This window comes from Amblyraja radiata, chromosome 19, assembly GCF_010909765.2.
Source record: "Amblyraja radiata isolate CabotCenter1 chromosome 19, sAmbRad1.1.pri, whole genome shotgun sequence".
In the NCBI taxonomy this organism is placed as follows: domain Eukaryota; kingdom Metazoa; phylum Chordata; class Chondrichthyes; order Rajiformes; family Rajidae; genus Amblyraja; species Amblyraja radiata.
The window spans coordinates 41,098,444-41,121,938 of NC_045974.1; the positions used below are offsets into that span (position 1 = coordinate 41,098,444).

At 42.4% G+C, this 23,495-nt stretch overlaps 1 protein-coding gene across 1 annotated transcript in view; it reads right to left on the reverse strand.

Annotated features, from left to right (window-relative positions):
* The window catches only part of cftr (CF transmembrane conductance regulator), a 148,078-nt gene that overhangs the window by 58,643 nt on the left and 65,940 nt on the right, over positions 1–23,495 (reverse strand). Inside the window, exons 8-11 of the mRNA XM_033038309.1 lie at positions 21,907–22,153; positions 20,722–20,814; positions 13,219–13,401; positions 12,296–12,487 (exon numbers count right to left, since the gene is read on the reverse strand). Of these exons, the coding sequence (XP_032894200.1) occupies positions 12,296–12,487; positions 13,219–13,401; positions 20,722–20,814; positions 21,907–22,153 (715 nt within the window). The remainder of the gene's footprint in view (positions 1–12,295; positions 12,488–13,218; positions 13,402–20,721; positions 20,815–21,906; positions 22,154–23,495) is intronic.

Here is a 23,495-nt window from a genome sequence, read left to right on the forward strand (position 1 = left end):
GGCTCTTAAAGATAGCGGAGTCAGGGGATATGGGGAGAAGGAAGAAACGGGGTACTGATTATGGATGATCAGCCATGATCACATTGAATGGTGATGTTGGCTCGAAGGGCCGAATGGCCTACTCCTGCACCTATTGTCTATTGTCTACTGTCTATTAGTTCTTAGATAATAGACAATAGATATTTAAATCATTGCCATTATAAATTGACCAAATGACAACATGCAGAGCAACATCTTATTCAAAGATGTGTAAAGTCCTCACATTTCTATTATCAAGCAATTCTAACCCTTCAGGTAATTTTCTATATTTTTATATGATTAAAGCTACCTGTTTTAGTGTGGTGAGCGACGGTGAAAACCTAAAGGCTAATTTCGCTCTAAGGCATATTTCCCAATCCTCTTACTTAATTGCTACTGTCTTTACAACTCTCCGAGGGCCTTGTCGTAGGCCTCATTAATTAACCCATTGACCATAAATGTACATTGTATGTCAAGAGCTATTAAAAATAAGTATGTGTGTGAAGCACATGATTCATTTGCAAATGCATTGGTCAAAACTTGTGAGAATAATTTCACAAAAGTTAGACTGAAATCTGTTGGGGATAGAGAGAAGTTTCAGCCTCTCACTCTGATGTAAGATACGTATAGCCAGGTAAGGCTAGAATAATGTAATGTTCGGCACCTGCACACACCAAATCTTCATGCCTGATTCTACCTCACATGAAGGTCTCGACCCAGAACGTCACCTATTCCTTCGCTCCATAGATGCTGCCTCACCCGCTGAGTTTCTCCAGCATTTTTGTCCACCGACCTCACATGAAGTGAGCCCAAATCAAACCTGGATCAAGCTATAGCCCGGAACCCAAAATTACCGAAGAGTTTAAGGCATTGCAGTTCAGGTTTTTTTCTCAAAATAGCTGATCACATTTTTAAAAAGTAGCTATTTTGAACTGGACTGATTCTTATCATAAGCAACTATTAGATTTCTTAGATGTGATGGTGATAGTCTAAACTCTCAGCGCAGGCTACATTGTCGAAACAAATGTGAAAGAGGATTTAAACACAGTGTTGGAGGAGCTCAGCAGATCTGGCAGCAGCTGTGAAGGGTGATGTTTCTGGTCAGGACCCTTCTGCAAACTCCAGACAGATGCCGCCTGACCCGCTGAGATCCTCCAACACTTTGTGCTTTGCTCAAGATTCCAGCATCTGCAGTTTCTTTTGTCTCCCTGGAAGAGGATTTTGTTATATTTTTTTAAACTTCTGGTGAAAAATCCTCAATCTGAAATGCTAATTTCATTTCTCTCTCCATAAACGCTGCCCGACTTATTGTGCATTGGTAACATTTCCTGTTTTTCTTAATTCAGATTTCCAGCATCTGCAATATGTTAGTGGAAGCACATGTCTAACTCTTGCAACAAGCACTGAAATAGAAGAAACATTTGTGAAAATTGAACAGGCTAACAGGAGAAATTGTGCTGATTGATCACTGAGTTGGTGACGGGGAGGAGGAAGTGACTTTCCTAGAACATACGGTGGCAATTCTACTCATTGTAAGTATTAGAATAGTGTTGTGTGGAGATGGTTACATTTTGGATCTCTTCAGGTTTAAAGGCAGATCAGCTGAGTTATTTTGTCTTTTACATATTTATAAGATTTGTAGAAAGTTTATGCTGTGCATAACTAGCAATATAAGGTCAATTAGTCAACAGACAATAGGTGCAGGAGTAGGCCATTCGGCCCTTCGAGCCAGCACCGCCATTTAATGTGATCATGGCTGATCATCCCCAATCAATACCCCGTTCCTGCCTTCTCCCCATATCCCCTATCTTTAAGAGCCCTATCTAGCTCTCACTTGAAAGTATCCAGAGAACAGGCCTCTACCGCCATCTGAGGCAGAGAATTCCACAGACTCACAACTCTCTGTGTGAGAAAGTGTTTCCTCGTCTCCTTTCTTAAATGGGTGGCCCCTGGTTCTTTACTCCCCCAACATCGGGAACATGTTTCCTGCCTCTAGTGTGTCCAAACCCTTAATAATCTTATATGTTTCAATAAGATACCCTCTCATCCTTCTAAACTCCAGAGTATACAAGCCCAGTCACTCCATTCTCTCAGCATATGACAGTCCCGCCATCCCAGGAATTAACCTTGTAAACCTATGCTGCACTCCCTCAATAGCAATAGTGTCCTTTCTCAATTTAGGGGACCAAAACTGCACACAATGCTCCAGGTGTGGTTTCACTAGGGCCCTATACAACTGCAGAAGGACCTCTTTGCTCCTATACTCAACTGCTCTTATTATAAAGGTCAACATGCCATTCGCTTTCTTCACTGCCTGCTGTACCTGCATGCTTACTTTCATTGACTGATAAACAAGGACCCCCCAGATTATGTTGTACTTCTCCTTTTCCCAATGACACCATTTAGATAATAATCTGCCTTCCTGTTTTTGCTACCAAAGTGGATAACCTCACATTTATCCGCATTAAACTGCATCTGCCATGCATCTGCCCACTCACCCAACCTGTCCAAGTCACCCTGCATTCTCATCAGAATCAGAATCAGAATAGTACTTTATTTGCCAAGTATGTTTTGCAACATACGAGGAATTTCATTTGCCAAGTAGTCCACGCCCGCGGTGGGGCTCACTGCAGTCTGAGGAGGCTTCCAGCTCCATCGATGGAAGGCCGCAGAGCGCACGGAGAATGCGATCCAAAAATTAATCACATCTCCGGCAAGGTAAGAACCTGAAAAAAAGTTTCCCCCAATCCCCTTCCCCCACATAAGACAAACCGGAGAACATTAAAACAAACTTTTAACAAACACTAAAACATTTTTAAAAATGAAAAAACGAACAGACTGCTGGCAGAGCAGCTTCCTCCTCACAGTTCACACTGCCACCCAGCTTTGTCATCTGCAAATTTGCTAATGTTACTTGGAATCCCTTCATCTAAATCATTGATGTATATTGTAAATAGCTGCGGTCCCCACACCAAGCCTTGCGGTATCCCACTAGTCACTGCCTGCTATTCTGAAAGGGACCCGTTAATCCCTACTCTTTGTTTCCTGTCTACCAACCAATTTTCAATCCATGTCAACACTCTACCCCCAATACCATGTGCCCTAATTGTGCCCACTAATCTCCTATGTGGTACCTTATCAAAAGCTTTCTGAAAGTCCAGGTACATCACATCCACTGGCTCTCCCTTGTCCATTTTCCTAGTTACATCCTCAAAAAATTCCAGAAGATTAGTCAAGCATGATTTCCCCTTCGTAAATCCATGCTGACTCGGACCGATCCTGTTACTGCTATCCAAATGTGCGGCTATTTCATCTTTTATAATTGACTCCAGCATCTTCCACACCACCGATGTCAGGCTAACTGGTCTATAATTCCCTGTTTTCTCTCTCCCGCCTTTCTTAAAAAGTGGGATAACATTAGCTACCGTTCAATCCACAGGAACTGATCCTGAATCTATAGAACATTGGAAAATTATCACCAATGCGTCCATAATTTCGAGAGCCATTTCCTTAAGTACCCTGGGATGCAGACCATCAGGCCCTGGGGAATTATCAGCCTTCAGTCCCATCAGTCCACCCAACACCATTTCCTGCCTAAAGTGGATTTCCTTCAGTTCCTCCGTCACCCCAGATCCTCTGGCCACCAGTACATCGGGAAGATTGTTTATGTTCTCCTTAGTGAAGACAGATCCAAAGTACCTGTTCAACTCGTCTGCCATTTCCTTATTCCCCATAATAACTTCACCCTTTTCAGTCTTCAAGGGTCCAACTTTGGTCTTAACTATTTTTTCCTCTTCACATACCTAAACAAGCTTTTACTATCCTCCTTTATATTCTTGGCTAGCTTACCTTCGAACCTCATCTTTTCTCCCCATATTGCCTTTTTAGTTATCTTCTGTTGCTCTTTAAACATTACCCAATCCTCTTGCTTCCCGCTCATCTTTGCTATGTTGTACTTCTTCTCTTTTATTTTTATACTGTCCCTGACGTCCCTTGTCAGCCACAGTCGCCCCTTACTCCCCTTGGAATCTTTCTTCCACTTTGGATTGAACTGATCCTGCACCTTCCGTATTATTCCCAGAAATACCTGCCATTGTTGTTCCACTGTCATCCCTGCTAGGGTATATTTCCAGTCAACTTTGGCCAGCTCCTCCCTCATGGCTCCATAGTCCCCTTTATTCAACTGTAACACTGACACCTCCGATTTACCCTTCTCCATCTCCAATTGTAGATGACCATATTATGGCCACTACCTCCTAATGGCTCCTTAACCTCAAGTTCCTTTATCAAATCTGGTTCATTACACAACACTAAATCCAGAATTGCCTTCTCCCTGGTAGGCTCCAAAACAAGCTGCTCTAAGAATCCATCACGGAGGCACTTCACAAACTCCCTTTCTTGGGGTCCAGTCCCAACCTGATTTTCCCAGTCTACCTGCATGTTGAGACAGTGACAAAAATAAATGACCAGTGATACATTGTAGCTGCGTTATGATGCAAAATGCAAAGAGCAAAGACAGTCAAAAATAATCTTATCGTGCTTAAGTGCCTGAATATAATATAATTTAAATTAATTTATTATACACAAATAAATATTTTAGGTTAAAATGACCTTAGGCCGAGTACTTTATTATGTGTTCTTGTTTGCGTTGCCTTTATCTGAATAGGCTTCACAAGGTATCATTTATCATCAGCAGTTGATAATTCATTTTTGTTTTGTAATGAATAAGAACGAATGTGTTTACTTGTTCATTGCAACATTCTACGCAGGGATAAAATTATCAGGGTGGTCCAACATTTCAGAAGCTGCTTTGTAACCTAGGAGAATGTAATCCTAAAGTAGACAATAGACAATAGACAATAGACAATAGGTGCAGGAGTAGATCATTCGGTCCTTCGAGCCAGCACCGCCATTCAATGTGATCATGGCTGATCATCCCCAATCTGTACCCCATTCCTTCCTTCTCCCCATATCCCCTGACTCCGCTATCTTTAACAGCCCTATCTAGCTCTCTCTTGAAACTATCCAGAGAACCGGCCTCCACCGCCCACTGAGGCAGAGAAGTAGGCGAATGGAATTAATGTAGATGGGCAAAAAAGGTCAGCATTGAATGATGGGCCAAAGAACATATTTCTTTAATCTATGATGCTATGATTCGATAACTCAAGACTCATTTGTTATTTAGAAAGGTCATAGGCAAACCAACTTCTGATTATAAAAACAGAAAATGCTTGAAGCAAGTCAGGCAGTGACCATGAAGAAAGAAACACAGTTATCATTGTAGGTTTGAAAACCTTTGACAGAACTGGGTGGCATAGGTGGTGGAGATGCTACCTCACAGTGCAAGAAACCTCGCTTTGATCTTGACTTTGGGTCTGTGTGAAGTTTACATCTTCTCCATGTGAGCATGTGGATTTGCTCCGGTTTCCTCCCACATCCCAAAAAAGTGTGGGTTTGAAGGTTAATTGGCCTTTGTAAATATTTCCTAGTAAGGAGGAAGTGGATAAGAAGGTGGGATAACATTGAACTAATGAAAGTGGGTGATTGATAACATGGACTCAGTGGGTCGGAGGCCTATTCCAATGCTATATTGTTCTATCAAAAAAGCGGAAAAGAGAAAATGTGTTAATTTAATGTTAGGAGGAGGAGAGGTTGATAGGACATGGGATTATCCCTGATAGATTAGAGCCAAGGTTGCCCCGGGAAAAGGTTGTTGATTCCATTTTGTGAATGAATTAAAGGGAGCATTTAGAAAGAGAGAAAAGTGACACGAGGACAGGAAGAGAGCACAGACACTGAAAGATGAACAAAGCATGATTGATGGTACGTACTAGCAGGCAGGGCAGTGCGAATGGAGAGAGAAACAGACCCCATGCCACAAAAGGGTGACTTACAGCAGAAGTAGCCAGTTCTATGAGAGACAGAGAACGTGAGTTACCTGAAACTAGAATTCTCCATTGAATCGAGAAGGCCTCAACATACCCAGACAGAAAATGAAATGCTATTCCTTAAGCTTGCATTGTATACTGTCACATCAGTGCAGGAGGCCACAAAATGTCCGGATGGAGTGGGAGCAGGATGAGAATTATAATGGGTAGGCCACAAAAAGCTGGAGTAACTCAGCAGGACAGGCAACATCTCTGGAGAGAAGGAATGGGTGACTCGAAACGTCACCCATTCCTTCTCTCCAGAGATGCTGTCTATCCTGCTGAGTTACTCCAGCTTTTTGTGTCTATCTCCCATAAATCTTTGTTTCTTAACCCTTTATGTACCATTTTCTTAAATTGCCCCTCCAATTTCCCCCATCATGTGTATTCACTTAATATTCTTCCGCATTAAACCTCATCAGCTATATTTCAGCACATTTTATTAGTCTACATCTTTTAGATGCACATTATGCAGCTCACCTTACAATAGTACTGACTCCTGTATCATCTGTGAACTTATTAATCTTGTATACGTATGTCTATGTCAGTAAAATATGAACAAAATAAACCAGCCATTATAAAGCCTCCCATGGAACACCACTATAAACTTGCTAACAGCCAAAGAATTATTATCTGCCACTACTCTCAATTCTCCCCCCTAGACCAATTTTATGTCGATGTAACCTTTCCTCCATTTCACTTTCACTTTGCTGACAGCTTCTTTATATGGTACTTTATCAAAAACCTTTTGAAAAGGCCCATTTTTATGCTGCATCAACCATAGCAACCATTTCCATTACTGCTTCAATACACTCAATCAAGTTTGTGAGAATCAGGTTACCTTATAATAGTTGTATGCTGAAGATAGACACAAAAAGCTGGAGTAACTCAGCGGGTCAGACAGTATCTCTCGAGAAAATAAGTCGGTGATGTTTCGGGCCGAGACCCTTCTTCAGACCCTTCTCCTGAAGACCCTTCGTCTGCAGAAGGGTCTCGACCTGAAACATCACCTATTCCTAATTCCAGGAGATGCTGTCTGACCCGCTGAGTTACTCCAGCTTTTTGTGTCTATCTTCAGTTTAAACCAGCATCTGCAGTTCCTTCCTACACATAGTTGTATGCTGTCTTTGTTTAATTGGCTCAACATTTCCTGAATGTTTATTAAGTTTGACCTGAGTCATTATCTTGGTAGTTTCTTCATCAGTGATGTCGGGTTGACGAGCTTGGTTTTGATTCTGTTCTATGGGACCATGAATTGTAATGAGCTTCCAAACAGCCATGCTAATTGATCTCTATTGTACAAACCAGGAAATCAAAGTTTATTTATTTGGTTACTCAACTAAAACTGAATGTTGATGTACTAAATTCGGTAAAAGAATGGTAAAAACTCAACAATATTTGATTGTAATGTCTTTAATGTGGCCAGGGAAAAATAAGAGGTTTTATAAAGAGGTACTGCAGACTAAACCACGATGAGGAGCAAATAATTAGTCAAATCAAACTGTCTTCCAAAACATCACCCATTCCTTCTCTTCAGAGATGTTGCCTGCCCCACTGAGTTACTCCAGCATTTTGTGTCTCGCTCTTCTCTTTGTTTGTACAGACTTTCTTTATCGGGGTGACTCTGTAATTTGCAACCTGTCTTCAGGTATTGAATGATTGAGACCCCACGCCACAATATACTGAGCGCCAAAGACTCGAAACAAAATCTAATTACACAAGGCTTCTAAAATAGATATGGTGTTCAACGTTCAGTCACTGGAAAAGGTTGCCAGATGGCAGAAGAAAAGATTAAAAGATGCACTCAAAATGTCTTTGGAAAAGTTCACCAATTTCTGGGAAACAGAAGAGAAGAGACATTCAGGGTGGAATAAGAACCAATAACTCATAGAGGTCCTGCATGAGCAGCAGGAGGGCACCAACTCACCACAACCCATCAGCCCATCGTGTCAGCTACCACCTTCACCAATTTGTATAATTTCACACCGGCCTGTTAAATTCCACCCGCCATGCCTTTGCCCGTTCTTCCTGCTATCCTGAATCTTGCAACCTTAAACAACCTTTTTCACTGTCCATCACACCACCACTTTTCAAGACACAAGAGGTTGCAGAGCTGGAATCTTGAGTAAAACACAAAGTGCTGGAGTAACTCAGTGGGACAGGCAGCATCTACGGAGGACATAGATTGAGTGTGAAGAAGGGTCCCGACCTGAATTGTCGCCCATCCATGTGCTCCACAGATGCTGTTTGACCCGTTGAGTTACTCCATACATTTGGTATCATCTGCAGACTAATTAATCACACAACCTACATTCATGAGCCAAGAGTCAAGTGTATTTTCCTGTCATATGTCTCGAAACGGAACAATGACATTCTTACTTGAAGCACCACCACAGTTTGAACCACTCCCTTCTCATCCCTTATTCCCAAGTTAATTAAAAACAACATGCAGGTTCTTCGTGGAACTCAATTCTTGCCATTTCTACGATTGATACAATTAACAAATAAAAGTGATCACAGAAGTTGGAAAATTAACAGTTTATAATGCCCTTTTAAACTGAGCAAGTTTCATGAGGTTAATCATTTCATTTAATCTTCAGTTCAAGGTCACTTCAAGACAATCCCTAATAGTTTTATGACACTTCAGTCTCACCTCATTTTGCAATCAAGAGCAATTGGCTTCAATGGAACAGAATATCAGCCTCAGTTTAAATTGCTAATTGAATAATCACCACCAATGCACTCCCACTTTAAAATAAACGTTTACCCATTTTAAGAACAGAAAGAAAAAGAAAACAAATATGCTTATTCTCAATGTCCTAACATCATATTCCACCCATTCATTATCCAACACTCCTTTAAAATGCCCACATTTTCTACAGTATAATTGACCTTGGGCAACAGTATCAGTCAGATGTGCTTCTAGTTTTATGGTGTTTGCAATCATGATATGCTTACTATTCCCAGCCTAATGCAGATCAGAATTGCTTCACAAGATGGAAAATTACTGTTTTATGAAGTGTTTGCTTTTGCAAGAGTAATATAGTGTGGATTAGATAAAGGAATTTTTTACACGGCTTTCAGTTATCACAAGCCCAGATACAAACCTTGCTCCTACATTGTTTTGCACTATGTTATAAGGTGACCAGAAAACAAAACAAGTTTAGTAACACATACGGGGGGGATGTTGAGAGTAGAGGGAGATGGTGGGCATGGGACAGAGATTAAGGAAGGGGGATCTGAGGGGTGGGATGGAGTGATGGTTTGTAGTCTAAGATTTAAGGCCACATAAGGGAGAAGATGGAGTAGCAATGTCTAAATTAGGAATGCACTATACTTAATATTACTTGAATTATTCACTTACATTTGTGAAAGAACTAAAAATAAAATCACAATCAAGAAATAGACAGGATCACGTTTGAAACTGATTTTTCATCTCTTAACTGCAATCAAATTTAATATAAAAGCTTTAGGAAAATGTACAATATTCAATTTATATAATGGCAGTTAATTAAAACTGAGAGACAATAACATTTAAAAGACATTTGGTCAAATACGTTATTAGGATAGATTTAGAAGGATATGGGTCAACTTTGACGGAGCAGAATTTGAGTAGGAAGGAACGGCAGATGCACCGAATATTGACACAAAATGCTGGAGTAACTCAGCGGGACAGGCAGCATCTCTGGATAGAAGGAATAGGTGACGTCTCGGATCAAGACCTTTCTTCAGACTCAGGGGTGAGGGAGACACAGAGATGAATAAGGGTGAGGTGTGAAAATAAGAGAACATTATTAGGATAGATTTAGAGGGATCAACTTTGACCCATATCCCTGTAAATCTTTCCTAATAACGTACTTGTCAATTCTTTAAATGTTATTGTCTCTCAGTTTTAATTAACTGTCATTAGGACGAGGACTGTTAGATGAGGGATCTCGGTTGGTATGAAGGGCTTGTTTCTGTGCTCTATGAGTCAATGACAATAACATGGCATTACACAATTGTGGAATTCAGGAGTGAATCTTGAGCAACCGATATTGGTCATCTTAAGTAATCAGTAATCAGAATAAGCCTTGCATTCTTTATGCTGTACTTCAGTGTAGACCTTTTGTACTGTGTTGCCCAAATTTTAAATAAGGACGTGTTTAAGAAGGAACTGCAGATGCTGGCTTAAACTGAAGATAGACACATATATAATGCTGGAGTAACTCAGCGGGATAGGCAGCATTTCTGGAGAGAAGGAATGGGTGACGTTTCGGGTCGAGACCCTTCTTCAGACTCAGGGGAGAGAGAGACACAGAGATAAATAAGGGTAAGGTGTGAAAACAAGACATCAAAAGAGATGGAGCTCAAGGAAAATGTAGAATAGATCATGACCCGTCCTCATTTCTTTTGGAACAGAATTTGTTTGATGTACCCAAGAGTGTTTCTTGAAAAGATATGAGGCTAGTCCAACAATTGGATGGACCATACTAGATCTTGTTTTGGGAATCACTGGCCAGGTAATTGTTGTTTCAGTGTGAGAACAATCTGGTAATAGTAATCACAACTCCATAAGTTTTAAGTTAGGAATGAATAAGGAGAGAATTGGTGAAAAGTACTAAATTGGAGAGGCCTGGCATAGAAAATAGGTGCAGGAGTAGGCCACTCGGCCCTTCGAGCCAGTTCAACGTGATCATGGCTGATCATCCACAATCAGTATCCCGTTCCTGCCTTCTCCCCGTAACCCTTAATTCTGAGTGGCAGAAATAGGATTGACAGTCAGAATCATTTTGCCAGGATGTAAATGTCAAATACTTTAGGGCACAGCTTTGAGTCACAAAGTAATAGAATTAATCAGCACAGAAACAGGCCCTTTAGCCCAATTCATCCATGACAACCAAGACTTCAACCCGGTTGCTCCTCAGCCTCTGATACTCCAGAGAAAATAATCTCTTACCTCAACGCAGATGCGGGAGAATAAAAGAGGAAGATTGGGCTTTATTGCCATCCATCACAGTGAGGAACGTGGGGAATCCATTGTGGTGGATGTTTATGTAGTTGTGTGTCTTGTTGCCTTTTTTTAGTATGGCTGTATGGTAATTCAAATTTCACTGTACCTTGATTGGTACATGTGACAATAAACAGACCTTGAAACCTTTCTAAAAAAGGCAGCATAGCAGTAAACCTCTTCTACACCCTCTCCAAAGCCTCCACATCCTTTCCATAATGTGGAAATCAGAACTTCGAACAATGCTCCAAACGTGGTCTAATCTAAATGTTATCAAGCTGCCGAAGAGAAAGTTTAAAGGAGAAGCACGTTTTTTACACAGTGGGTGCCAGGAATGCACTGCTAGAGGTGGTGGTGGAGGCAGATACGACAGTGCCATTTGAGAGGATCACGTGCAGGTAGAATGGGTTAGTATAATTTGGCATCATGTTTGCTTTTGTGGGCCAAAGGGACTGTCCCAGTGCTGCACTTTACTATGCGTAGGAAGGAGCTGCAGAGGCTGCTTTAAACCGAAGATGGACACAAACAGCTGTTAAGGGCCTGTCCCACTTGGCTGTCTTTTGCGCACCATTTACGCAACCTGCTAGCGTGTGGGTAGTGTGTAGGTAGCATGTGGGTAGCGCGGGGACGGGCGCATGGAGTGGCGTGGAGGAGTGTGGACATCGTCCTGCACGAAATCTTTGTGCGCCACTGACGGCCAAAGTGGGACAGGCCCAAGACCCTGGTGCGATGCAATGTCTCACCTCCAACAGCAGCAGAAGCAGGCAAACGATCGCCGAGCTCAGCCTGGGGCTCATGGCCATTGTGGTCCAGATCCGCCCACACTCCCAGAGCGGGGCAAGGAAGATTGAAGATGGACACAAAATGCAGAGCTAATTCAGCGGGACCGCAGCTTCTCTGGAGAGAAGGAATGGGTGATGTTTCAGGTCAAGACCCATCTTCAGGTGTCTTGACCCGAAACATCATCCATTCCTTCTCTCCAGAGATGCTGCCGGTCCATCTTTGTGTCTATCTTCAAATGACGTAACGCGCTCCAGACGGCTGTGCGGGCGCATGATGACGCGCGCGACTCTCGAGGCACTTTTGCGCGACCGTCACTACCGGCGTGTGTCGCGGAAGTGGGACAGGCCCTTACTCAGCGGGACAGGCAACATCTCTGGAGAGAAGGAATGGGTGACCTTTCAGGTCGAGACACCAGAAGAAGGGTCTTGACCCGAAACATCACCCATTCCTTAGTTCCGAAGATGCTGCCAGTCCCGTTGAGTTACTCCAGCTTTGTGTGTCTATACTTTATAAATTCTCTGTTTAATCAATACCATCAAATATGATAAATCGACCTGCCATGAAACAGCAAACTTACCTCTTCCAGTTGGCATGCATTGACGACACTGGTGTATCTGTATTCATCAAATGAAAGTCCAAATATAATGTTTTCTTTAATAGTTCCAGGCATGATCCAGGGCACCTGCGGTGAGAAGGAAATCCTCCCACTGTGTTTAATTTTGCCCTCTGACGGCTCCAGTTCTCCCATTATCATCATCAATAGTGAGCTCTACATAAAAGACATGACACAAACAGCTATTGACAATGACCTTATTGTTTGAATTAAAGTACATTGTGTTCAAATTCATTCACTGTGTGTGCGGCTATTAAAATAGCGTGCCGCTATTAAAAGTTCCCGGTACCCATTACAACCAAAACCCCCTATGGCTGTGAACTCGCCATTAGAAGTAAAACACTTCATCAAAGTAATCTGTCACCCACAGTAAATGGCCAAGATCAGGATATTATTGTGGGAGAGGAAATCATCTTTGGTTGCTACAGCTTAATGTATAGAAGAGTATTAACTGCCATGTTGACCCTGCTTCTTGTTATTCATTCCAGCAATTTAATTAGATTCTAATGTCAGAATCTAAGTGCTACAAATACTGCCCCCCCCCCCCCCCCATTTAATTAGTTAAAGGCAAATTTCTTCCCATTCATTAAAGTGAAATGGCATGGATTGGAATAGTGTCGGGAGTACGTTGGGCACACCACGGCAGAGAGGAAGTGACAATTTCTATTATGTATATCATGAACATAGTGACTGATGTAACGTTTTGCTGCCACACACTCACAGTACCTGGTTTCAATTGGAATCTCGACATTTCAGGAGGCATATCTAACGGCCGGCACTGCTTTCAAGTGCAATGTAACTGTGTGGCTTATCCTGGGAATAAATCATTGCTTTCAGTGGTGCGATGGAAACATTGTGAATAGGCCACCAAACGTAGAAATTCCTACCTTGCCAGACCCCGTGGAGCCAGCCACAGCCAGGAGTTCCCCTTTCTCCAATTTAAAGCTGATGTTTTTCAAGACAGGTGTAACATGAAGTGAGAAGTTGCTGAAAAACAGTCCTTCGTCCCCATTCGCCATCTTACGTTCAGAATCATTCTGCTTAACTTTTTCAAATAACTCTCCGATTCCCTGTTTGTTTTAGAAAACATTACAAGAGTCACAGAGTTGTACAGCATGGAAATAGGCCTTTCAACTCACTTTGTCCAGATCCAACCAAGTGGACACATCGGGTCAGTCCCATTTACCTGCATTGGACCTATAGGCCTCCAAATGTTCTTTATCCGTATATATGCCACATGTGAAAAGAGACACAAAAAGCTGGAGTAACTCAGCGGGTCAGACAGCAACTGTGGCGAAAAGGAATAGGTGACCTTTTGGGTCAAGATCCTTCATCACAATTCAATCTTGACCCCGAAACGCCATCTATTCCTTTTCTCCAGAGATGTAGTCTGACCCGCTGAGTTACTCCAGCTTTTTGTGTCTATCTTCGGTTTAACCCAGCATCTGCAGTTCCTTCCTACACATTTCGTATGTCCACATTAACGGGACGGAGGTGGAACGTGTTTCTAGCTTCAGGTTCCTGGGAGTCAACATCTCCGATGACCTCTCTTGGACCCACAATACCTCAACTCTGATCAAGAAGGCTCACCAGCGTCTCTTCTTCCTGAGGAGACTGAAGAAGGTCCATCTGTCTCCTCAGATCCTGGTGAACTTCTACCGCTGCACCATCGAGAGCATCCTTACCAACTGCATCACAGTATGGTATGGCAACTGCTCTGTCTCCGACCGGAAGGCATTGCAGAGGGTGGTGAAAATTGCCCAACGCATCACCGGTTCCTCGCTCCCCTCCATTGAGTCTGTCCAAAGCAAGCGTTATCTGCGGAGGGCGCTCAGCATCGCCAAGGACTGCTCTCACCCCAACCATGGACTGTTTACCCTCCTACCATCCGGGAGGCGCTACAGGTCTCTCCGTTGCCGAACCAGCAGGTCCAGGAACAGCTTCTTCCCGGCGGCTGTCACTCTACTCAACAACGTATGCCATATATGATATTGCTCAAATCCTTTAATGTTGTTTCAAAAGTATTGCAAAGCATGATTAAATATCTGAACTTAATCCTTTATGCATTATTTTTCCATTTATGTATTAGTCATAGAGTGATACAGTGTGGAAATCGGCCCTAAGCCCAACTCGCCCACACCGGCCAACATGTCTCAGCTACACTAGTCCCACCTGCCTGCGCTTGGTCCGTATCCCTCCAAACTTGTCCTATCCATGTACTTGTCTAACTGTCTAACTGTACTTGTCTAACTTAAACATTAGGATAGTCCCAGCCTCAACTACCTCCTCTGGCAGCTTGTTCCATACACCCACCACCCTTTGTGTGAAAATGGAACCCCTCAGATTCCTATTAAATCTTTTCCCATTCACCTTGCACCTATGTCCTCTGGTTCTCGATTCCCCTACTCTGGGCAAGAGACTCTCTTTGTCTACCTGATCTATATCTCTCATGATTTTATACACCTCTGTAGGAACACCCCTCATCCTCCTGCGCTCCAAGGAATAGAGACCCAACCTACTCAACCTCTCCCTATAGCTCAGATCCTCTAGTCCTGGCAACATCCTCGTAAATCTTCTCTGAACCCTTTCAAGCTTGACAATATCTTTCCTATAACATGGTGCCCAGAACTGAACACAATATTCTAAATGTGGTCTCACCATCATCTTAAACAACTGCAGCATGGCCTCCCAACTTCTATACTCTACACTTTGTGCCAATGAGCCAAAAGCCTTTTTGACCACCTTATCTACCTGCGACTCGACCTTCAAGGACCATGCACCTGTACTCCTAGATCCCTCTGCTCTACAACACTACCCAGAGGCCTACCATTTATTGTGTAGGTCCTGCCCTTGTTCGACATCCCAAAATGCAACACCTCAAACTTCTCTGTATTAAATTCCATCAAACATTCCTCCGCCCACCTGGCCAATCGATCCAGATCCTGCTGCAATCGTTCACAACCATCTTCCCTATCTGCAAAACCACCCACTTTTGTATCATCAGCAAACTTGCTAATCTTGCCCTGTATGTCTCATCCAAATCATTGATGTATTGTAGATGACAAACAGTAATGGGCTCAGCACCGAACCCTGATGCAAACCACTAGTCTGAGAAACAAGCTTCCACCATCACCCTCTGCTTCCTTCCATGGAACCAATTTTCTATCCATTCAGCTATCTCTCCTCGGATTCCATGCGATCTCACCTTCCAGAGCAGCCTACCATGCAGAACCATGTACACAACATCCCCAGCTCTGCCCTCATCGACCTTTTTGGTCACGTCTTCAAAAACATTAATTAGATTTATGAGACACAACCTCCCACATACAAAACCACGCTGACTATCCCTAATCATCCCTTGCCCATCCAAATGCCTGTATAACCTATCCCTCAGAATACTCTCTAGTAACTTTCCAACTACAGATGCTAAGCTCACCGTCCTATAGTTCCCAGCATTTTCCCTGCAGCCCTTCTTGGAAAGAGGCACAACATTTGCCACCCTCCAGTCTTCCGGCACCTCTCCTGTATTTAAGAACGACTCGTAAATTTCAACCAGGGCCCCCGCAGTTTCCTCTCTGATTTCCCGCAATGTCCTCGGATATATCTGATCAGGCCCTGGAGATTTGTCTACCTTCATTCACGATAGTGCCTTCAGTACTTCTTCAACGGTAACACTGACTGCTCTCAAGACACTTCCAGTGACTGCTCCAAGTTCTTCCATCCTACTGTCTTTCTCCACGGTAAATACAGAGGAGAAATACTCCATCTCCTGTGGCTCCACACAGAAGTGACCGCTTTGATTCCTGAGAGGTCCCACTCTCTCTCTCTCTAGGCGTTGCCTTTTGGGACGTCTCTTTCACCCTTATGTGTTTATAAAATCTTTTGGGATTGTCCTTAATGCTACCCACCAGAGCTATCTCTTGGCCCATTTTTGCCCATTTGATCTTCTTTTTTGGTTACAAGTTCTTGAAACTCCTCCAGGGATGCACTTGATCCCAGCTGCCTATACCTGTCTCATGCATCCTTGTTTTTGACCAATGCCTCAATTTCCCTCGTCAGCCAAGCTTCCTTACGTTTGCCTGCCTTGCCCTTCACTCTAACGGGGATGTACGTATCCTAAGCTTTCGTCAGTACACTTTTAAAAACATCCCACTTGGTCGATGTTCCTTTCCCCTCAAATAACCTGCTCCAGTTAATGAGCCAGACATTGTCTCATACCCTCAAAGTTGGCTTTACCCCAGTTGAGCAATTTTTCCACGTGGACCCTCTCTGTCCCTATCAATAATTATCTTAAGCCTAATCGAACTGTGGTAACGGTCCCAAAAGGCTCCTGCACAACCACTTCATTTACTTGCCCATCCCAATTTCCCAATACTAGATCCGGTGTTGCCCTCTCACATGTGTGGGCCTCCACATACTGCTTGATATGACACTGACTAACAAGAAAAATGCCTCTTATTCTGCCCAAATCACTTGTGAGTGTCAGTATTGGATGAAGAAAACATCTTTCACACAATGCGCTCACTTTTTGTACAATCTTTAGATCAGAAATATTGACATTGTTATATTGTTCAATGTATTGGCACGAATGTATGTGCTCGGGGGAAGCTCCAAGTTATTTTATAGTTCATGTCACAGAGGATACAAATTCTGTGGGAAAATGTTTATCATAAATTGGAAAAAGGTTTCAATTAGACTTAGGCAGGCGGCTGAAGTGGCATCGTGGAAGCTTATGGAGATCAGCGACCACAGTTCTATTAGCTTTAAAATAGTTATGGATAAAGACAGGAAAGGCCCACAGGCTAAAGTTCTGAAATGGGACAAGGCCAACTTTGATTGTCTAAGGCAGAAACTTGCTAGAATTGATTGCAGTAGGATGCACGCGGGCAAAGGAATGTCTGGAAAGTGGGATGCTTTTTGAAAGGGTGATGGCAAGAGTTCAAATCATGCATCTTCCCGTTAGAGTGAAGGGCAAGGCAGCTAGGGGGGAAGGGACCCTGGATGATAGGAGAAATTGTGGCTCTGGTCAGTAGAAAGGAGGCTTGGGCCCGGTATAGGCAGCTGGGATTAAGAGTATCCTTGGAGGGGTTTTGGGAAGTGAGGAATATACTTCAGAAGGAAATCATGAGAACTAAAAAAGGAGGCAGGGGGGCAGCTTTCACTGATAAAATGCAGGCAGATCCAAAGAGATTTTATAGGTAAATAAGGGAAAGAGGTTAACAAGAGGGAGAGTAAGGCCTTCAGAAATGAAAGCAGCCATTGTCCACAGGAGATGGGCAAGGTCCTCAATCTGTAATTCTCCTCTGTATTTACCATGGAGAAAAACATGAAGGCTGGTGAACTTGGGAAAGTTAATGGAAGGTCCTATTATAGTCAAGGAGGTACATAGTTCCCTGAAAGTGACATCACAGGGTGATAAAGAAGGGATTTGGTACATTGGCCTTCATCAGTCGGGGTTCTAAGTCTAGACGTCGGGAGGTTGATTTGCGATGTTGGTGAAGAGTACCTTGCACCCTGCTGTAGGAAGGATAGAATTAAGCTGGAAAGAGTGCAGAGAATTACGAGATTGTTGCCAGGGCTGTCGGAAGAGGTGGTGTAAGCTCGGACTTTATTGGCTCGAGCTCAGGCCATCAAGTCCCTGCAACATTCTCATAATCACCTCCAGCACCTCTCCTAGAGCAGAGAAAACAGAGCTGAATGCAATACTCCAAGTGCCGCCTCAACGGAGTCTTGTAACGGAACATTATGTGTGGTATTTATCAATATACACCATCTAAAATAATTGAAGAACATTTATTTATTGCATTTATAATATTGGATGTGGCAGTGGATGTAAAGCTTGGTGATAATCTACAGACACACACCACTCATTTCCATGGGAATTCTGATTATTTGAACATTCAATAAACAATTCAATAATAATAACAACAACAACAACATCAATAATATTAATAATAATAATAATAATGAATTAATTGATGATAATATGAAGGTTCTAACCATGGATATTCAGACAGGATATATTTAACTGTTATTTATGAGCTTCATAAACATAAAGTGACATTGTTAATTCAGAAACAATGGTTCTAAACTTAAAGAAAGGTAACTTTGAGGGTATGAGACGTGAATTGGCCAAGATTAACTGGCAATTAATTCTTAAAGGGTTGACGGTGGATATGCAATGGAAGGCATTTAAAGACTGCATGGATGAACTACAACAATTGTTCATCCCAGTTTGGCAAAAGAATAAATCAGGGAAGGTAGTGCATCTGTGGATAACAAGGGAAATCAGGGATAGTATCAAAGCAAAAGATGAAGCGTACAAATTAGCCAGAAAAAGCAGCCTACCAGAGGACTGGGAGAAATTCAGAGACCAGCAGTGGAGGACAAAGGGCTTAATTAGGAAAGGGAAAATAGATTATGAAAGAAAACTGTCAGGGAACATAAAAACTGACTGCAAAGGTTTTTATAGATATGTGAAGAGAAAGAGATTAGTTAAAACAAATGTAGGTCCCTTGCAGTCAGAAACAGGTGAATTGATCATGGGGAACAAGGATATGGCGGACCAATTGAATAACTACTTTGGTTCCGTCTTCACTAAGGAAGACATAAATAATCTGCCGGAAATAGCAGGGGACCGCGGGTCAAATGAGATGGAGGAACTGAGTGAAATCCAGGTTAGCCGGGAAGTGGTGTTAGGTAAATTGAATGGATTAAAGGCCGATAAATCCCCAGGGCCAGATAGGCTGCATCCCAGAGTACTTAAGGAAGTAGCTCCAGAAATAGTGGGTGCATTAGTGATAATTTTTCAAAACTCTTTAGATTCTAGAGTAGTTCCTGAGGATTGGAGGGTAGCTAATGTAACCCCACTATTTAAAAAGGGAGGGAGAGAGAAAACAGGGAATTACAGACCAGTTCGTCTAACATTGGTAGTGGGGAAACTGCTAGAGTCAGTTATTAAAGATGGGATAGCAGCACATTTGGAAAGTGGTGAAATCATTGGACAAAGTCAGCATGGATTTACGAAAGGTAAATCATGTCTGACGAATCTTATAGAATTTTTCGAGGATGTAACTAGGAGAGTGGATAGGGGAGAACCAGTGGATGTGTTATATCTGGACTTTCAGAAGGCTTTCGACAAGGTCCCACATAAGAGATTAGTATACAAACTTAAAGCACACGGTATTGGGGGTTCAGTATTGATGTGGATAGAGAACTGGCTGGCAAACAGGAAGCAAAGAGTAGGAGTAAACGAGTCCTTTTCAGAATGGCAGGCAGTGACTAGTGGGGTACCGCAAGGCTCAGTGCTGGGACCCCAGCTATTTACAATATATATCAATGATTTGGACGAGGGAATTGAATGCAATTTGTTTGCGGATGACACTAAGCTGGGGGCAGTGTTAGCTGTGAGGAGGATGCTAGGATGCTGCAAGGTGACTTGGATAGGCTGGGTGAGTGGGCAAATGCATGGCAGATGCAGTATAATGTGGATAAATGTGAGGTTATCCACTTTGGTGGCAAAAACACGAAAGCAGACTATTATCTAAATGGTGGCCAATTAGGAAAAGGCGAGATGCAACAAGACCTGGGTATCATGGTACACCAGTCATTGAAAGTAGGCATGCAGGTGCAGCAGGCAGTGAAGAAAGCGAATGGTATGTTAGCATTCATAGCAAAAGGATTTGAGTATAGGAGCAGGGAGGTTCTACTACAGTTGTACACGGTCTTGGTGAGACCACACCTGGAGTATTGCGTGCAGTTTTGGTCTCCAAATCTGAGGAAGGACATTATTGCCATAGAGGGAGTGCAGAGAAGGTTCACCAGACTGATTCCTGGGATGTCAGGACTTTCATATGAAGAAAGACTGGATAGACTTGGCTTGTACTCGCTAAAATTTAGGAGATTGAGGGGGAATCTTATAGAAACTTACAACATTCTTAAGGGGTTGGACAGGCTAGATGCAGGAAGATTGTTCCCGATGTTGGGGAAGTCCAGGACAAGGGGTCACAGCTTAAGGATAGAGGGGAAATCCTTTAGGACCGAGATGAGAAAAACATTTTTCACACAGAGAGTGGTGAATCTCTGGAACTCTCTGCCACAGAAGGTAGTTGAGGCCAGTTCATTGGCTATATTTAAGAGGGAGTTAGATGTGGCCCTTGTGGCTAAAGGGATCAGGGGGTATGGAGAGAAGGCAGGTACAGGAAACTGAGTTGGATGATCAGCCATGATCATATTGAATGGCGGTACAGGCTCGAAGGGCCGAATGGCCTACTCCTGCACCTATTTTCTATGTTTCTATGTTTCTAAACTGCTTGCCTCACGTTTTTGTATATTTACAAATGAACATGAAGGTTTAAAGTTTCACTGCGCTTTAAATATTGGGTCCTTACCTCATCCCAAGATCCCGTGACATTTACCATCTCGACCTCCTTTGTTGTTAAGTTGTATTCCACAGTCTTATGTTCATCTTTATGCAGGAAATCCTGAAAGACAAAATATTATTAAACTCTTGATGTTGACATTTGCGAGCTGGGGAAAATTCATATTTTCACAAGCTAGCAATGAGTATTATAGAAACATAACCTGAAAAAAGCCCAAATAATTCACATTGCATTAATCCATACTTCTATTTAAATGATAGGAAGCATTGATTATTATGTATCTGAATTTAATTTTACTTAGGCATTCAAGAAATTATATTTTTAAACTGCTTCATTATAAAATAATACTTAAACTGATTATCTATTGTTATCACTGCTAACTTGAATGTATTACAAAAAATATCCATCACTAAACAGCATTCAGGAATACACGTGTCACAGTATTGACACTCGTAAAAAATAATTCATCAATTTCCTGTTTAGTGGAGATGAAATTCATGACTGAAATTCTCGTAAAAGATTTCATTTTTCAAGAATCAAATCTTTATAGGCATCATAACTTATTTGTGAATGATTGTTATAAGGCGGTATATGGATTACTGTGTTGTTGCTGCACGATTAAATTCATTCAGGTAGTTCAAATATCCGTGTATTCTCTAAAAGAGGGAAGATGAATTCTGCGGCACAGTGGCACAGTTGTAGAGTTGCTCCATTACAGCGCCAGAGGCGGGAGTTCAATCCGGACTATGGGTGCTATCTGTGTGGAGTTTGTACGTTCTCCCTGTGAATGCATGGGTTTTCTCCGGGTGCACCGGTTTCCTCCCACACAACAAAGACGTACAGGTTTGTGGGTTCATTTGCTTAGGTAAAACTGTAAATTGTTCCAAGTGTGTAGGATAGTGTACGGGGTGATCACTGGTCGGCGCAGACTCAGGGGGCCAAAAGGCCTGTTTCCACACTGTACTTTAAAGTCTAAAGTCTAAAGGAGTATTTAAGTTTGTAGCAGAATATTTAACATAATGCTCACATTAGTAATATTGTCAAACAGTTGGGTTTTATTCTGGGAAAAGCCACAACCAAGAGGGAGTTGGGAATATTGATTATTATTAAGAACGTGAGATATAAAGTGTACATTTCATTTGAAATATTCGGACTTTCATGCACTCAATCCACAGCAATATTTCTCTAACATACCTGTATTTTGCGTATGGCTCCTAAGGAATCATACCACATTTGTATTGAAGCTGGAAACTGTCTGGTAACCGTCATTCGAAGCACGACGTTGTACGATATGGTGGTGAATATCCTACGCAGTTTTACGGTATTAACGAAGGCATAAGGCACCACAGACAGAAACACAACAAAAAAGCCAGAGAAAAAGAAAGCTGAACTACTGAAGTATCTGCAGTAGGCAACCTTTCTGGTCAGCTTTAGTTCAACCCTGTCAAATTAGAATGAAGACAAAATTATTACACAGGAATTATTGGAATATTTTTACCATATGTATTAACTCATGATAATTCACATTAAACAATGGAGCATTTAACAATTTCATTTTCATGTCAAAAGATTGTAACATGTTAGGGAATGACTAACTAACAAAAAAGAGAGCAGAGATATACAAGCCATTTTCCAAATGGCAATCAATATCTAATGGGACCATAGATAGACACAAAATGCTGGAGTAATACAACGCGACAGGCAGCATCTCTGCAGAGACGGAAGGGGTGATGTTTCAGGTCGAGACCCTTCTTCAGACTGAGAGTTGAGGGAAAAGGAAACAAGCGATATAGACGGGAATGTAAAGAGATATGGAACAAAGGAATGGGATCATAGGGTCACAACTATTTACAATCTATATTCATGACTTGGATGAAGGGACTTTGTGGCCAAATTTACTGATGATGCAAAAAGAATTGGTAAGCAAGTTATGAGGAGTTCACCATGAACCTGCAAAGCACACAGTTTGGTTAAGTGACATGGGATTGGCAGGAGTATAATGTGGGGAAACAAGAGGTTGGTTACTTTAGATGCAAGAATAGAAAAGCTAATTATCATTTAATTAGACTGAGCTTACAAACAAGGTTTCAAGGTGTGTTTATTGTCAGGTGTACCAAATAAGGTACAGTGAAACTCGATTACCATAGAGCCATACTAAAAAAAGCAACAAGGCACACAAGTACATGAAAGTTAACATAAACATCCACCACAGTGGATTTCCCACATTCCTCACTGTGATGGAAGGCAAAAAAGTCTAATCTTTTTCCCTCTTTATTCTCTCGCGGGCGGGGGAGTGGAACCATCCGCAGCCGGAAATCAAAGCTCCCGCAGCCGGCTTTTCGAAGCTCCTGCGGCTTGGAGCTCCCAAAGTCGGTTCCGACCCAGGGGCACCGAGCTTCACAATGTTAAGTCAGCAGGCTTCCGCGGTTGGAGCTTCCAAGGTAGATCCTTGGCAAAGGGACCGCCAAATCCACGATGTTTGGCCGCAGTGCGGACGGAGATACGATACGGAAAAAGTCGCATCTCCGTCGAGGTAAGAGATTTTTGTAAAGTTTCTCCCAACCCCCCACCCCCCACATAAAACCAGCGAAAGAACAATAAAACACACATACTAAAAAACTACAAAGAAGGAAAACGACGATACACTCGGTCCATCGAGCCTACTCCGCCATTCAATCATGGCTGATCTATCCTTCCCTCAAGCTCATTCTCCTCCTTTCTCCCTTAACCTTTGCCACTCTTACGAATCAAGAACCTGTCAATCTCTGCTTTAAAAATACCCG